Source organism: Ahaetulla prasina, chromosome 1 (genome assembly GCF_028640845.1).
Source record: "Ahaetulla prasina isolate Xishuangbanna chromosome 1, ASM2864084v1, whole genome shotgun sequence".
NCBI classification, from domain to species: Eukaryota; Metazoa; Chordata; class Lepidosauria; order Squamata; family Colubridae; genus Ahaetulla; species Ahaetulla prasina.
The window spans coordinates 145,870,812-145,888,417 of record NC_080539.1 but is presented as its reverse complement, the minus strand read 5'-3'; the positions used below and the strand labels follow the sequence as shown (position 1 = coordinate 145,888,417).

General features: G+C 40.1%; 1 protein-coding gene across 4 annotated transcripts in view; it reads left to right on the top strand.

Annotated features, from left to right (window-relative positions):
- The window catches only part of KBTBD11 (kelch repeat and BTB domain containing 11), a 32,039-nt gene extending 15,451 nt beyond the window's left edge, over positions 1 to 16,588 (top strand). The window contains exons 2-5 of one of the 4 annotated variants that reach the window (XM_058177459.1): positions 3,113 to 3,361; positions 3,856 to 4,100; positions 7,774 to 7,820; positions 8,813 to 16,588. In XM_058177459.1, the coding sequence (XP_058033442.1) occupies positions 8,917 to 10,761 (1,845 nt within the window). In that variant the 5' untranslated portion in view covers positions 3,113 to 3,361; positions 3,856 to 4,100; positions 7,774 to 7,820; positions 8,813 to 8,916 and the 3' untranslated portion in view covers positions 10,762 to 16,588. The remainder of the gene's footprint in view (positions 1 to 3,112; positions 3,362 to 3,855; positions 4,101 to 7,773; positions 7,821 to 8,812) is intronic. The other 3 variants (XM_058177450.1, XM_058177435.1, XM_058177442.1) reach the window with 3 other exon arrangements.
- The last annotated feature ends 1,018 nt before the right edge of the window (positions 16,589 to 17,606 follow it).

The following is a 17,606-nucleotide window of genomic DNA, read 5'->3' as shown; positions in this document are numbered from 1 at the left end:
TGAAATTCTTAGAAAACATAGGAGTGGGGCACTGACTTATAGGGGCAGGAGATAGCCATTCTGAGGCAGATTCCCAGACAGGTACGTGAAATGAGAAAGAAATATTACTTTTGTCAAGCAAATTGTACCAGAAGGAGTAGGCTTCAGATGGCTGATGCCAGAGGATTGATGATTTTCGGGAGGGCATTACGAAAAAATTAGTACAATTGCGGAGGCTGCGGCCTACGTGGAGGAACACAAAGCCCTCCTGGAATTAGATGACCCAGGAGTTGAAGAAGGGAGGTTATAGACCATGGGAGGAGGCGGCTGCCGCTGTTGCGGCCCTGGAGTTGGGTCAGGCTGAACCCAGAGTTCTGAGATCCAAAACTAGGAAGTGACAATGATATTTGGTATTGTGTTGGTTTTCCTTATTCTCCTTTGTATGATATTCTGATTATTCTTGACCCTTCTTTATTGCGTATGTAAGATTGATAAACTTAGCTACTTCGTATCACCTGCTTGCCATATGGCTGTTGTATGTGTTTAAAATTTTGAGTAAAATTCTTATCTTGTATAAGAAAAATGAAAATTTACCATACCTGATATGTATTTGTATAAACCTTTTTTGACCAATAAAAACTTTTTGGATAAAAAAAAAAATGACTTTAAAGTACCCTGATTTCAGGTAGATACTTAAGCATTTGTTTGGTATCAGAACTGTAACATGTTTAATTCTAGAATGTGTTCCCAATGCTGTAGAGATCTCTTTAAATGAACTTTTAACATAATAGCTTTGTTTGCATCATTTAACTGGGCCATGGGGTATATGAGTTGTGTAGATTCCAAAATTAAATTAACTGACCAATTAATTAACTCAGAGATTGACCAACTGACCAATTAATTAACTCAGAGATTAGATTTAGCACCACACAGATCCAGTTTAACTACCCTCTTGAGTCAATCATGACATCCCTAGTGTCTGTCTGGTAAACTATTTTATGGAATGTTGACTGTTCCCTTTGATATTCTACACAGGATCTACAAAATAAGAGCCTCTTTAAGCACTCCATTTCTTTAGTCATTTAGGTCTGTGTCTCTGTGTCTCTCTCTCACACACACGCGCGCACATGGGCATGCACACATAACACACGCACTGTCATTATATGAGACAATGAAAACATTCATAAATGGGTAAATGGGTAAGGAGCCTGGCTTTTCTGAAGTGACACTCATTCCAGTTGCATCCTTGTAGAATTTTAAAAAAAATTCTCCCCAGGGAAAAAAATTAAAATGGAAATGGAGAGGAAATTGACAACCTTCTAGCCTACTTTCTGCTGGCTGCAAGAACTACAATGTAATCCTCAGATGAGAAAAGGTATCCAAGATTTTGTGGGCTTGTGTTTTTAACTCTGACTTGGAGAATGGTGTGATATATACAAGACTTTTTAAAAATTAGTTACATAATAGTATAAACTAGCCATTTCTATAACAAATTTATCTAATCCGTAAAACCCAAAATCAATATATATACAAGACTTTTTTGGAAAAAAAATAAACTTGTGTTTGACTAATATTTATATCTGAGATACTTCCAAGTATCCTTGGATCAAATATTGTTGATATTATTTGCAGCAATGTTTTTTTCCTGCATAGCAACATTTTAATATTTTTTAAAACATCTTCTAATGTTCTTATTGTTTTCTATTAACTTTTATATTATTCTAGAGTTATTTGACAATGAGATGGATGGCAGCTAAATTTAATAAATGAATAGGTTATAATTAAGATAGCAACATAGCAGCAGTATTTGAAAGGTGGCGTTTTTTTCCTAGCACCTTCAGTTTGAAAGAAAAAAGGCAGACAGATAAATAGATGAGAGAGAGAGAGAGATAGAAAGAGAGAGAGAGAGAGAGAGAGAGAGAGAGAGAGAGATCCAGATAAACTAAAGCCCAATTACAACTAATTAAGATGAAATATATCAGATGAAGTGGCAATTATGTTATAATCTGTATCTCCTCAAGTTCTCTTTGGTAATCCCCCAAGCAGCTGGGTGTTAAAGCAATTTTATTTCTGGAAAAAAAAAAGGCATTTGGAGTTCTGTGATAATCAAAAGCATGTTGTCAATAAAAATAATGTCTGAGGCTAACACTTTGCCTCACTTCATTTTGTAGTATGCTAGGGGTATGTATGTATGTATGTATGTATGTATGTATGTATGTATGCATGCATGCATTTGGGAAATCTAATAAAGTCACTTGTGAAGGCTGCCAAGAGAAATTTCATTTGGTATATGGGTACCATGAGGGATACATTGACAAGGTAGGGACAAGTTTGTTTGGTCCTTAGTAATTTTAGTTGTTTGTTTGCATCCCACTTTTATTATTTTTGCAAATAACTCAGGGCACCTAACATATCCATTGCGCCTTCACAACGTTTTCCGTTATGTGCAATCTATTTTCAAATCTATTTTCAAGGTTTTAAAAGTTAAAAAAGAAACTTACACAATAATGTGAAATATTGTGCTGCTGAAGGAAAACTGACCTGTATATTTTGCACCATTTCTAAGAAACATTTGGGAGGAAATTTGACTCATAAATGAAATTGGTGATTGTAACTGTAAAGTTATTAGATTATCCTAGTAAAATAGTTCACAATTGAAAGACTTGAAGGATAAGGTTGAAGTAGAGTCTCTTGGAGAAATCTATCTATGTGGTTAATAAGAAGCAGCACTAAGTTGATGTACAAGTACAAATACTCAACAAAGTGATTAGAATCAAGTGTTAACTATCACACTTTGAAATATTAAGAACTGTAAACCATCTAAAGAGCTTTTGATCCATATGGCAAAAATGCCAGGATATGCTGTGTGCTTGGAATACCATTGACAGTTTAGCATCAGCTTTGAAATTTTAATTTTAGATAATATCTTAATATCAAAATCATTGCTGTTTTGGAGACAAGATATCTTGCATCAGATGATTAGGTCATTTTTTTTTTCTAAATAACACAATTAGCTGGAAATTATAAGGTTTGCACTGCAATACGGAGGACATCGTTGATGTGGCCACTGCTTAATACTGAACCTGATTTAGGGCAAGCTTCTTAACTACTACTTTTTCTCAATGTTCTTTAGAAGGACAGATACTGAAGCTGAAGCTCAAATACTTTAGCCACCTAATGAGGTGAGAAGACTCCTTGGAAAAGACCCTGATGTTGGGAAAGATTTAAGGCAAAAGGAGAAGGGGATGCCAGAGGAAGACCAGAGGCTGGTGTGCATGGGGTTGCAAAGAATCAGGCTTGACTTAGTGACTGATCAACGGCAAAAATATTGGGGTGAACCCTTTCTCAAACTGTTTTTGACAGATTAGTTTTAGCAAGTCAGGTAACTTGACAGTTATGTATGTTGAGTCTTGTAATTTTATGCTGAAATCCAAGAACTGATTTTCATTTCAGATACTCTGCATAATGAACATGTTTTTCATCTTCATTACATTAAATGGGCTGGATAAATCTTTTGATGTGGGTAAAAACTTAAATTCCCACCCTGGATCATTATTTCCTGCGGTAGATTAATTGTATGGTGATATACCTAGATGGGTTTTCGTAATTAGTGGACAGAAATGTTATAATCTCTCATTCCGGTAAAAAAAAACAGGATAATGAACTGCTATTTGCGGATTTACATCAGGTCAAAGGAACTCTGGAGAGAAAAAAAATAATGTGTTTAGTTTATGGGATTCAAACCCCACTATTAAAAGGAATACAATCGTAATAAAAACTTCCTCTGTGGGAATTACTCCAGACAAAATATGTACTGCAATACTTGTTTCATTCTGAAAGTAATGATCATTACAACTTTCTTTTTTAATTATATAGGTGGTGAAGATAGCCTCCTAATAAACAGAAGACCTCTTTGAAGCTGAATGAAGTCTTGCAGTCACAACAAAAAGTTCTGAAAAAATATACAGTATTGCAGCTAATTTATTCCACTGAAACAATTTTAGAATGCCTATATCTGACACCACTGACAGTCAAATATAATCATCATAATAAAATAGATCAGATTCTCAAACCCTTTGAAGAAGGAATACAAAGGATGCCATCCATCACAAGAAATTCAGGTAATATAAGCACAAATTCTGTAAAAAAAACTTATCATTTGTGCTGCCATTGATTGACAAGTTTAAGTGACCAAAGACAGCAACCTATGCACGTTAGTGAGCAGGCTGTGTTAAAAGCGGTGGGATTTAAGTGTGAGTAGGCTTCTGTAGGATTAACCTCAAAGTAAATCCTTTTAAGTAAATATGCTACTGGCAAGTCTCACTAAATTATTTTTCTATTATATTTGTGATTACTATCATTACATTGGTGAAATACAGCTTTTGTATCTTTAGAATTCTTCCCTGAGGAGGAATATTTAATTAGGGTCCTAAAATCATAGGGTTCGAAGGGTATCTTGGGTATCTTCTTGCTCACTCCTTTGCCCAGTATAGGAGTCCTCATACCATCTTGAACAAATCATGGTTTAATCTTTTTTTACCGAAACTTTCAGTGACGGAGTATCCATAACTTCAGGAGGTAGACTGTTCCACAAGTTACTATATTTGTTCTCATATTCAGAAAATTCCACCTCAAGTTTCAATCTTTCACTATAAAGAACTCATTGGATCATTGGATTTTTGCAGTTAAGATCTTTTACTTGAAAGAACCCATTGGTTCTTCTCCTGCCTTCATTCTTCTCTGGAGAATAAATCCACAACCTCTTTCCATATATAGAAAAACAGCTATCATATCTCCCTTTAGCCTTTTCCTCTTTAGGCTCAAGGTACAAAGATTCTTTAACCATTCTTCACAAGGTTTAGCCTCAAAGCACCTTACCATCTTTGTTGCTCTTTTCTGTACTCTTTCCAGTTCCTCAACGTCTTTTCTGTATTGTAGAGGCCAGAACTGGATGCAGTATTCTAGATGTGGTGTGACCAAGGCAACATAGAGTGATGCTATCATTTCCTATTATTTTGACATTATAGATGGAGTCAAAAATTGCACTGGCTTTTCTGGCATGTGTGGTACTTTGCTAACTGATGCTTAATCTGTTGTCTACCAAAATACCCAATTTTTTGTTTCAAGTACTAATGCTAAGGCAGGTGGCATCTATTCTTTGCATGTGCATTGGTTTTCCTGCCTAAATGCAGACCCCTAACATTTCTCATCGATCAACATTTTGCTGGATAGGACCCAAAATTCAAGTCTATCAAGATCTTTTTTAATCTTGACCTGCCTTTTGGAATATTAGCATCCTTCTCCCCAGCTCTGTGGCAGCAGAAGATTTTATCAATATCCCTTCTAGTCTATCATCTAGATCAGGGGTGTCAAACCCGTGGCCCGTGGGCTGGATGCATCACGTGCTGGCTCTGCCCCCGCCCAGTTTAACGAAGGGGGAAAAAGTCCCGATACATCACATGACAATGTGTGTTTAACACCCCTGATCTAGATCATTTGTAAAGATGTTGAAAATTATTGGGTCCAGGACTGAAGCTGAAGCTGAGGTACTCCACTGCATATTTTCCCCATGTAACAAAGATCCTGTCCCACCAAGTTGCAATTATACCTACAATATCACATATGCCACCCTATACCAGGGTTATGTTCTTCCTGTTTTGTGCCCATATTCTGTGCATTGTATAAACACCTGAGTCTTTTAATGTTGTCCTCCTTAAATTCCTCTGCAGCCTCTCCTAGTGTATTCTTGAGTACCATTTTTCTTTCCTCTTATCTTTTCCTTGTTGTAAAGTTTGTTGCTTTTGGTCTTCTGTTTTGGGCAGGGGTGGGCAATTAATTTTCCCAAGAGGCCACATCAGAAACTGGGACTGTTGTGGAGGACCATTGCCATCCCTCGCCACCCCCTGCCCTGCTGCCCTGCCCTGCTGTTACCAACTCTGTAGACCAAACAGGGACAGTTGAAGGGTTGGATGTGGCCGGTAGGCCATAAAATATCCAGGTCTGGTTTTGGATGTGGTTCTAAGTCAGGGGTCTCCAATCTTGGTTCCTTTAAGACTTGTGGACTTCAACTCCCAGAGTCCCTCAGCCAGCAAAGCTCTAAGTAATGGCCATCTTCTCCCTCTGTATTTAATTAAAGACCTCCAGATGACTTTATCAAGATGTCTTGCAAAGCCATTCTTCCCAGACTTTTATGAGATGTAGCCCATCTGTTGCCAGAAGCCCTTTTTGTTCACATATCCAATATTCATTAATAATAGAAAAAAAATCTGAATTGCAAGTAGATAAATTGCTAAATTAATTACAGGGGTAAATCATTTGGTACTGTAACAGGTTATTTATATGTATGGAATAGACTTTTCTAATAGGACTGTTACAAACTATAAAAATGTTAAAACACATCTAAGTTAGTCTCACTTAATGGATACTTCGATTATGCATCATCTTTGGAAAGTGCTTGGAGCTGTTGGACACCATAAATCCACTTCTCTTTCCATTCATGTTTGAATAGAGAGGTATTAGTGAGAGGATGATACCAGGTTGACAGGTCTTCAGTATTATAACATTGCATATCAAGTTACCATAGAGTTGAAAATCTATATATGATTTGAGGCCAAATTTGATGCTTTGATGATGTTTGGCTTTTTAGAAAACAGTTACATAATTGTTCTTCTGCAAACTCAACCTCTGATTAATGTTCAAAAATTACTGTGATTGGTTTTTGGAAACATTTTAAAAGTTACTGTTAGCTCCCTTTCTCTCCACATTTATGAAAAGGAGTTAGGACCTCCTTTTTCTAAATCATTTAAACTACACTGATTGTTTGTAGTTTAGTTAAACTTAGATTTACCGGTAACCATTTTAAATTATTAGTCTTGTTACCTAACTTTAAGCAGTTCATGGATGGAATGGTAGGGAATGAATTGAAATAATAAATATGATTATACCATGCTAAAAAGGCCATACATATATTGCTGATTTGGTTTAGCGTTGAAGCACACACTCATAGCATCCTTTCATTCACTAAACTATCACATAGAATTCGCTTCTGATTTTGTGCAAATACCTCTGGAAAATAAATAATTAGGATTATCAATGCCAATCTGACCAATTTTTTGAGTTACTTGTTTAAACCACATATCTACAAAGGATATGCATTTGGCATTTCCTGAAGCAATCCTTCCTTGTTTTCAAAATATAGATTTGCCACCAAAACTTAATAGAGCTTAGCCAAGTCTTTGTTGTCAAAGGGCATTGCCCAGGTTTCAAGAGAATAATAGAATTTGTCCCATAACTTAGAACAGTTAAAAGAGGTCTTAAAAATTTTTTTACGAGCAGTTGTGCTGCGTTGTTACCAGTAAACGTGATCCATTATTGCAGGAAAAATCTTCCTTCTGAGTAAAAATATTGAAGCAAGGCTGTCGTAATAGGTTTTGTTTTCAGAAGTATTGCCTTACAATGATGTTGCCAGTTTACAGCATGGCAAATGCAATGCCAAATAACTAAAATTCTCTACTTTTTTTTTTGTTATACTTTTTTTTTGTTATACTTTTTTTTTTGTTATACTACTTTTTTTTTTGTTATACTTTTTTTTTTGTTATACTTTTTTTTGTTATACTTTTTTTTTGTTATACTTTTTTTTTTTGTTATACGATTTTGAAATTTCCAGATGTATTTTTAAACTTTTGTTTTTCAAATTTTATGGTCTCTAGATCATTGATATGCTAAGTACTGTGGAGTAGAGGCCAGGATTCAACTTTCTCTCACTCCCTTATTCATTTTAATATTTTCAAATAGGATTTGAAAAAAAAATTGATGAACAGATGTGAACCAAAAAAGGCAAGGTATATGAATTTAGCTGCCTAGGGTCCAAGTATATTTATAATTTGCAAACTACTCCTATTTTTTCTCCTAATGATCAAGCTTTTAACCCTTTATCTAGGCTTGCAATACTTTAAGCCAATGCCTGATAAAATATAGAGGCCAGTACAAACCTCAACTGGTTGATCAAACAAAAAAGCATGACACTTAACCTTTTTTGAATAAATTATTTAAATATAATATTCAACAAAGCTAATTATATGTCCCTTGAATATTGCTCACATTTGCATGATCTCTAGAGATCATTGTTATATCATTTCTGTAAGACTGGGGTGTCCAAACGTGGCAACTTTTAAGACTTGTGGACTTCAACTCCCAGAATTCCTTTAGTTAGCTCAGCTGGGGAATTCTGGGAATTGAAATCCACAAGCCTTTATTTAAAGCTGACAAATTTGGAGACCCTTGCTCTAGGGGCAGAATTAAATTTAGCATATAATGACATATCTGGTGCTTACTATGGAGATGTAAAACATGGGCAAAGAGTTGGATTAAGGCCAAATGTTTGCTTAGCAGAAAGTTATTCTTTTTTTTTCCTTTCCCTTTTGGTTTGGATACCTGAGCAAACACATGGATAAAAATGAAAAGGGTAAAGAAAATATCAGAAGCTCAGGAGGGGAAAGGGAGGGAGGGGGGACAGAGGCAGGCTGAGCACCGTTCAGGCCCGCCTTTCTTGGCACGGAGAGACTCGCCTGGACTTTAATCTCGACGCTGCCACCCAGGGAAGCCCCGCCTGGTCAAACAGCGGCACCGGGCAGCCCGAAGACTTGGGTGCCGTTTGACAGTTCAAAAGTTCAGCGGGGAGCGACGGGGCAAACCTACCCCCTCGCCTTCCGATCGGTCCGAAAGGCGGGGAAGGAGAGCGCAAAGGGCGGGAGCGGAGCTTTCCTGAGCCGCGGGGCGGCGGCGGGAGGGCCGATGGATCGCTCAGCCCTGTCTTGTGTCGTCCTCTCCCTAGGTGAGAACGGGAGCGTCGGCGAGGTGAAGAAGCGCTGCGGGGAGACGGAGCAGCCGCAGGCGGGAGAGGTTGCGGAGGGCGGCGGCGGCGAGAGGTCCCCGGCGATGGAGCCGAGCGTGGCCCCCGAGGAAGGGCCGAACGCCCAGGTTCCCCTGCAGGCGCCCTGCAGCTTCAGCTCAGCGCTCTGCTTCAGCTCGTCCGGCGGCGGCGGCGGCGGCGATGATGACCAGGCTCCGCATCCGGAGCTCGACGCCGCCTCTCCTTCCTCCTCCTCGTCCGGCAGCTGCAGCAGCAGCAGCAGCCGCGTGGTGAAGCACCAGTGGGACATTAATAACGCGGCGCCCGAGTCGGAGGAAGAGGAGGAGGGTCGCGGCAAACCCTCGCCGGTCTCCGTGGGCAGTCCCGATCCGATCGGCGAGTCGCCCCTTCAGCCTTTTGCAACGCAGGCGCCGGCCGAAGAGCCCGACTTGGTGATCGAAGTATCCGGGCGGCGGATCCGGGCGCACAAAGCGGTGCTGGCGGCCAAGAGCGACTATTTCCGCGCCCGCTCCTCGCGGGACATCCTGCGCCTCAAGGGGGTGAGTTACGGGGCGCTGCGCCTGCTGCTGGAGTACGTCTACACGGCGCGCATGGGCGAGGTGCGGCACGACAACCTGGCCGAGGTGGTGAGCGGCGCCCGCGTGCTCCAGATGCCCTGCGCCCTGCACTGCGCCGCCGAGGCCATGCGGGCCCAGCTCAGCCTCGACAACTGCTACCAGCTGCTCTGCCTGGCCAAGAAGCAGCGGCTGGCCGAGCTGCGCGAAGCCGCCTTCCGCTTCATGAGCGACCACTACCTGCAGGTGCTCCGCGAGCCCGCCGTCTACGGCCGCCTGAGCGGAGCCGAGCGGGACCTCATCCTGCGGCGCCGTCTGGAGGCCGGCAAGGCCTGCCTGCTGGTGGCTGAGGTGAGCGACGCCTTCGAGCGGCTGGGCGCGGGCAGTCGGCCGCAGAGCCGCGAGAGCAGCCGACCGCAGAGCCCGTCCTCGGTGGTGTCCCTGGAGGACGGCGGCGCCCTGCTCTACAGCTACCAGGAGGCGGACCGGGAGTGGAGCGTCCTCACCCGACTGCCCGAGGAGGCCAACGCCAAGGGATGTGCCATGTGCGTCCTCTACAATTATCTTTTCTTAGCGGGCGGGATCTCCACTGGGCCTGGCGACCAGCGGCCCAAGCTGTCGGACAAGGTGTTTTGCTACAACCCCTTAACTGATACCTGGAGCCAGGTCAAGCCCATGGGGCAGGCGCGCTCTCAGTTGAAGCTCCTGGCCCTGGATGGGTATCTCTATGCGGTGGGTGGGGAATGCCTCTTTACGGTGGAGAAATATGACCCCAGGTCTGACCGGTGGAGCCCCGTGGCCCCTCTACCCAAGGGGGCTTTTGCCGTGGCTCACGAGGCGACCACCTGCAACGGGGAGATCTACGTGTCTGGAGGCTCCCTCTTCTACAGGCTGCTCAAGTATGACCCCAAGCGGGACGAGTGGCAGGAGTGTCCCTACAACAGCAGCCGGCGCCGCTCGGCTGACATGGTGGCCTACAAGAGCTTCATTTACCGCTTTGATGTGAGCAGCAGCCGTGGGGAACAAGGGCAGGCCGCCGGAGTGGAAGTCTTCCAGTACAATACGGTGGCCAAGCACTGGCGTCAATGCGCTTCTTTTCGCCCTGCTGGCAGCCCGGTCCAACCTTTTCGCTGTGCTGCACTGGGCAGCACCATCTATTGTGTTAACCGGACTGGGATGTTGAGCTTCAACTTGGCTCAGAATGGCGAGGTGGAAGCGGACGGAGGACTTAAAGGCACCTTTGACACAGAACTGCTCAAAACTCCCTTCGATGCTAAAGGTCTCCTCCTCCCATTTGTGCTTATCCTCCCGGAGAAGGAGAAACTTGGAGAGCCAGAGAGTCCTCTGTCATTATGAGAGCTGACCTGGTGGTTCGGGTTGCTGCTTAGCATGCAGTTTGTCCCCTTTATCTGTGATGTCAACAACGTAGGGCTTTTACTGAAGCATGAATGAGGGCTGGCACAAGCTCTTCAGTCTTGGGTGGTGATGGTGGTTGGGCTCCAAAGGTAATAGAAGTAGCAGAAGGTAATCCGAGGTGGAAAGGCATCAGTATGTAACAACTCCTTCGAGGGTATAGAAGCAAAGAGGAGATCATTGTCAGAAATGTCTTTAGTCCATGCATGCACACACCACCGTGGGGGATTATTGTGTTCCACCTAAAAGTGTTGGCTAGCTGTTCAGTGGCTTCCTTACTGCACTTCATGTAGGAAAGAATTCATCTCTTGGCACTCATGTAAACCAGCGCAGTGAAAAGCTGCTAAAAACAGATTTAATTGTTGTACTGTATCTGCATCCCTTTCCAATTTAGAAGTATGTTGGATCTGTGTAAAAACTAGGAAAATGACCCATTTTAAAAAGGAATTTCAGCTATGGCCATGTTCTCTTTGTACATAGACATCTTTGAAAGGAGATTCTTCTAGGCATCTTCTGCTTGATCTTCTTGCTCTTGGATGCAAGAAAGGAGCCACAGGAGAACTAGGAGCATGCAAGGTGGGAAGGGATCAATATGTCATTTTGGAAGTTTTAATAGGCAAAAAAAAGTTCTTGTATGAAAAAGCAATAGGCGATCATCCACATCATCTTTTTTGTTTGCATTTTTAAGTTTAATGGAATCTTTATTGAAGACATGGCATTGTGCAGCCTCAGGAAGTTGCAACAGTTGTGCGTGATTTGACAGAAGCATGATGTAAAGTTTGAAACAAGTAACATTTCTCCCAGTTGTATATGTTGGAAAAAGAAGGAAAGTGAAAAAAAAAAGCACCAATATATTCAGTTCTGGGTTTGCTTTTTTTTTAATGTGCAACTTTTTTAGGCAAGATCAGAAATACATATAATCAGTTTTAGTCTTAACATGCATTTGTGTTTTTTAAGCATAGTTTTGCACTGTAATTTGCATATTCAAATCTTTACAAATTGTCAGGAATGAACGTATTGACAAAATTTCAATAAGGGAAACTTTCGTTTGCATAAGATTGCTATCTTCTGCAGATCAATACCCATCAAGGTAAACCAACTGTGGCTTACTTGAAAGACTTCACTTTTTTGTCCAAAATCTTTTAAGAAGAATTTATTCTTCTGTTAATCAAATAAGAAAATGGATAATTTTTAAGCCAGCTGATTTCCATTTTGCACTGGTAGTGTGCTGGATTGTAAATGAGACTGGTTTTATTTTTAGTTAATAATTTACTTGTCAAGTTCATTATATATAGAGGTCATATCCCTTTTCTTCTTAAATCCTTTGTTGAGTCATTGCTTACTAAGCCTGTTGAAAGGAAAGCATCAACTTTCATATATGTAGATATCTGGAACAGAAATATTTTCAATTAATTTATCTTTATTTAATTCTATCAGCTAACTTTCAAAATGCTGCCAATAATGAATTTTCAAATTATCAGTAGCACACCTGACACTTCATATCCAATCATTGGACTGGCATGTCATGCTGAGCCACAAGTTGACTAACCATGGTTAGTCGACTTAAGTAAAGCTTGGGTTGGTTCACAGATCACAGATCAAGATTGTGCAGATTGTAATGGTTAGATTTACGTATCATGATAAGCCAGAACCAAGCAGAACTGGCTTGATAGTGTCCTTCCATAGGAAGAAAATCATTTATTTTTGCAGAAGTCCATGCCTCATAAATGTAGTTTTTCATACATTGTTGAATCCCATATTTGGATAATTGGTTAAACATTATCTTAAAAGATTTGAATCTTACTTTTCTTTCTAATGCTCTATTAAAATATTTATTAATACCAAGCCAAAAAGGGACCAGTACATAGCAGGTCCATTAAACATGTGCCGGTATTTCTTCCACGATTTTAAGACCCAACCTACAGAAGACGAAATCCAGCTGTTTCCTAACATGACTGAGTAGGTCTTCAACTACGGCTGATTTTGAAAGTTCCTTCTGGTTCATAAGCAGCTCTGAGCTTGGAGAAAGAATCTTGCTGGCGTGGGAGCAAAAAAACACCCCACTTACAAGGAAATAATAATATGAATTGCATTGTTGCAATACAATCTCTGCTCCTTAAGATATTTTGTAAGTGCTGTTACATACAAGCATGAAAAGGCAGAGCTTGCCTTGTGATGCCATTAACCATAGACCACTCTATTGGGATCATTGTGATTAGGAATCCCTATGCATTCGCCCATCTATAGCATTGATAAGGAATTTTGTGGACTTCATTGTGTAGGTGCTTGCCAACAAACTTTTGTTTCCAAAAGAGTCTTACAGAAACTAATTGATCCCATTTTTTAAAAAAGTGAAAAATTCAATTTCCAAATCTGTTTTTTTATTCTATCTTCCTTGAGATAGGATGAAAAAAAAATACACATGTAAGAACTTCGTATCTGTTTTTATCTTTACCCAGGTGCAGTTTGGCTAGAAGCAGACGGAGGAGCTCAGCCTTAGAGGGTGGTTTTGAACCAATATTTGTTCTTCTCAGCTCATGCTAAATATTCAAACATACTCATTTTAAATCTTTCAGTATTAATTCTGCTATTCAGCTCTTAAGCCCTCAAATATCGGCTTGCTAAAAGGTTGAATTTATTTCAGCCATAGGCTTTTCTACAAAACTGACTGTTTTATATAGCATGCTAACTGGAAAAAAAATGATTTTAGGGTTGGAGCGTTGCACCTGCAGTAGTGACATATGGAATTTTTTTATTTTTTATTTTTTGTATTCTTCGTCTTTTAGTCTCTGGGACGTTCACCAACAGGCCTGCAATGCAATGGAACATTAGAGGTGTGAGAAATTTGTCAACACTTCTCACATTCTTATTTTGCAGTCCCCAAACTGAAGGGTTGATGGAGGTTTTATACAGGTAGTCCTCAACATACAACAGTTCATTTAGTGACCATTCGAAGTTATAACTGAAAAAAGTGACATGACTATTTTTCACACTTATGACCATTTCGGCATCCCCATGGTCACATGATTTACTTTTGGAAGCTTGCCAACTGGTTCATATTTATGATGGTTGCAGTGTCCCAGGGTCATGTGATCCCCTTTTGTGACCTGACAAGCAAAGTCAATAGGGGAAGCCAGATTCACTTAACAGCCATGTTACTAATTTAACAACTGGAGTGATTCACTTAATTAAGTGATTCACTTAATGTGGGAATAAAAGTCGTAAAATGGGGTAAAACTCATTTAACAAACTTCTCACATATCAACATCAATACCGTGCTCAATTGTCGTAAGTTGAGGACTACCTGTAGAAGGAAGGAAAGAACTGGGAGATAGGATGAGAATCTTACCCTAATTTCAGCATTTGAATATGGAGGGGGAAAACCTACAGTGCATGAAAAATGTTAGGTCTAAGATCTTTATGGGTGGTAATTTGGTAGAGATTTGACCATGAAACCGGAAGGAACTATTTAAAGCACATAATTTAATTTCAGAGAAGGGCTGTAGAAAATACCTGATTAAAATACTTTTCACAAGATGCCAACTTTACAATTTATTATTTCCAAAGGAAGCCAGTAATTCTTGTAATGAGACATATCAGGAGTGAAAATCAAAATACTAATTTATATCTGCCTTGGTTTTCAAAAAAATTAAAAAAAATAGATCACTTTAAAAATTGGTGTTACTGTTGCGAAATGGTATACATTTATTTTTAAAAAACATCTGGCAGAATATCTATTAAAACTGGTAAATGTGAAATTTAAAACGTCAAGTGAGCATTTTCTAAGATTATTATTGCTTATATTTTTCTCTGCATACTCAGAGTTTAGGACCAGGCCATGAGAAGCATTGAGTAATAAATTTGCTCATTTTATTCATGGGAAAAATATGGTTTTACTCACAGTCGTTCTGCATAAATAAACAAACAAACAAACAAATAATGCATGTTAGACTATAGTGAAACTTATCAAAATTTACTGTGATAGTTTAGTTATATTCCTCTGGTTTTTTAAAATCATGATCAAGTCTGCCAGAGATCTCTGCTTCTTTCTTACTGTCACCTTGGTAGTTCTTCCTGGTTTTAACATGATAAGGAGGTGGGAAATTGAACTTTATGCCCAACTAAATTTAAATGATTGCTTGGAAGATGCCCACAAGTACATCAAGAGTGCTTGTATTACATCTGTCAGAGAAAAAGGCTGGCTGTGTATCTATAGAGGCGTCTCTTAATTCAATTTAAAATGTTCTGAATTAACTCAGATACTACTCCATATACAAATAAAAGAAATAAGTCCAAATAAACTGAACTCTGCTTTGCTGCACATTTCAAGGAACAAATGATGAAATACAGTTTCCTGTATTTCAACATTTTGTTTGAGACAGCAATTTTATAAACCTTTTACCATAAACAAGCTAAACGGTCCATTTCTATTTTTCCCATTCAACTGGATAGTAAGTTTTAATGCTGCAGAGAGTCAGTGCAACGATTTCTATTACCCTAATTGTCTCGTGAGGGTTTCTTAATATATCTTCTGCCTGCCTGCTAATTGTTTTGCTGTATGTCTCCTCAAAGGGTTTGGGAGTAATTTGATGCAGAGAATGCTGGCTTTCATCCTACTAAGCAAGGACACTTCTATTACAGCAATTAAGATTTCCCATTTCTTTCTTCTGTGGTATTATATGTTCCGAATTTGCTCATTTGCCCTTCAAAACTAACTCCAGAACAAATTTGAGAATGAAGAGCGGGAGGTAGAGTGAAAGTACACGAAGTCCTTGACTTATGACAATTGAGCCCAAAATTTATGTTGCTAAACGGGACAGTAGTTAAGCGAATTTTGCCCCATTTTACAACCTTGCTTGCCACAATAGTGATTAACTGCAGTTGTTAAATTAGTAACCCCAGTATACTGCAACTGTCATAAATACGAGTCAGTTGCCAAGTGTCCAAATTTGGATCACATGATCATGGGGGATGCTGCAAATGGTCCTAAGCGTGAAAAATTGTCATTTTTTTCAGAGCCATTCTAACTTCAAACAGTCACTCAATGAATGGTTGTAAGTCAAGGACTACCTATATTAGAACTGTGTAAAAATATGCTACTGAATCGAATCTATTAAGCAGATTGGATGAAAATGTTGACAAGTATTACTTCTACTATTTCACATAGTTCAGTAACATATAAATCTCAAGTTCTGCAATACTAGTAAAATTGTGTTCTCTTTGAATTCAAAGTTAGGCGCAGTTGAGTATTTCCAGGACCATAATCTGTACTTAATTACTAGCCATTTCACTTCATTTCCTTTATGTGAGGCCTACATAATCATAGCCAGATGATTGATTCTTTGGGCAACATATGGGATACTTCTGAATTGATTTCCTGCTCAAGGCCTTTCATTTTTTTTTCATACAAAGATTCTAGATCAAGCCTGTGGCATCATTAATTTTTCAACACTAAGTTGGTTAAATGAATAGCTGGCAAGTTTTTACGCCATGCGTTACAAGTACATGGAAAATGAACCGAGCAATTACACCAAAGGCATTTTGTTTTATAAAGATCCTGTTTGTTCCAGGAAGCCTTTCAAAGAAGCAGCTGGGAAAGGATTTGACCCACTGTCTGAAGTACAAAAGTCTGCGTTCGTAAAATGAGATTGATGCTGACCATACCTGTCCAATGAATCAAACTGAGTATTTTATGCCCCATGAGTTTGCTTGTAAATGAACACCTGATATCATTTCAACTGCTTGAAAAGAATAAATGATTCCCATGAAAGCAGAGTCTCTTTTGTACTTTTGGTTAGCAGACAGAGGAGGTGCTTTTAGGATGTTTTAGCTTTCTGTTCAAGTGGCTTATAATTCCCATTAAAACTTTGTCCCCTTGTAATGTTAAGTTTGATGCAACTATAGAAAGCAAACAAGACGCTACCCGGGACATCTTGTGCCTACCTACCTGTAAGTGCTGTTGTACCAAAGCATAGCTGTAAAGCGGAAAGGTGTGTTGGCATATTAGGAGGATACAGTGTCAACCACTGTTTCATTCAGTTTGGTCAGGTGTCCAGGCATAGGGGGCCCTGACCCTATACGCTGTTCCTTATTATTCCTCGTGGCAGACGTGGGAGTGGTTGATGAAAGCAGTGTATCAGGTACAGCTGCCTTTCATGGTACAGCAGAATTGTATGATGAAGCCGTAGAAAAACAATCTTTAATCTGCTGTTGTACGATGCAAAAGTGCCTGGCCTGCAGGTAGTCCTTGAGTTATGATCATTTGTTCGGAGACCGTTTGAAGTCAGAGCAGTGCTGAATAAATGGTACTTACACACAGTCCTTGAAGTTACAGCTGTTGAAGTGTTCCTTTTGTCATGTGATCAGAATTCACATTTAAGACCATAAAGTATTACCTCTCCCTCCACCTGCCTACATCCCTTTCCTCCCATATTTGCCCTTTTGGCCACCCTGTACAGTGGCACTTCTAAAAGCTGGAATAAGTGCTGCTGCACTGCACATAGGTGGCTGTCGTTCAGGGACTATTGCATAGGCATTCCTTTTAATGTGTCGGTGAATTTTTAATGTTTCTCACTTGAATGTGCCTTGCCTTCCCCCACATCCCAGCCATAAGATGGAACCAATCAGCATGCAGGGTGTGAATCTCTATTCAATGTGCAATTGGGATTTGGGCAGTGGTGGGATTCAAATAATTTAACAACCGGTTCTCTGCCCTGATGACCAGCTGGGTAGGAGTGGCTTGATGGTCATGTGACCGTGTGGGTGTGGTCAACTCAACATCACTCACA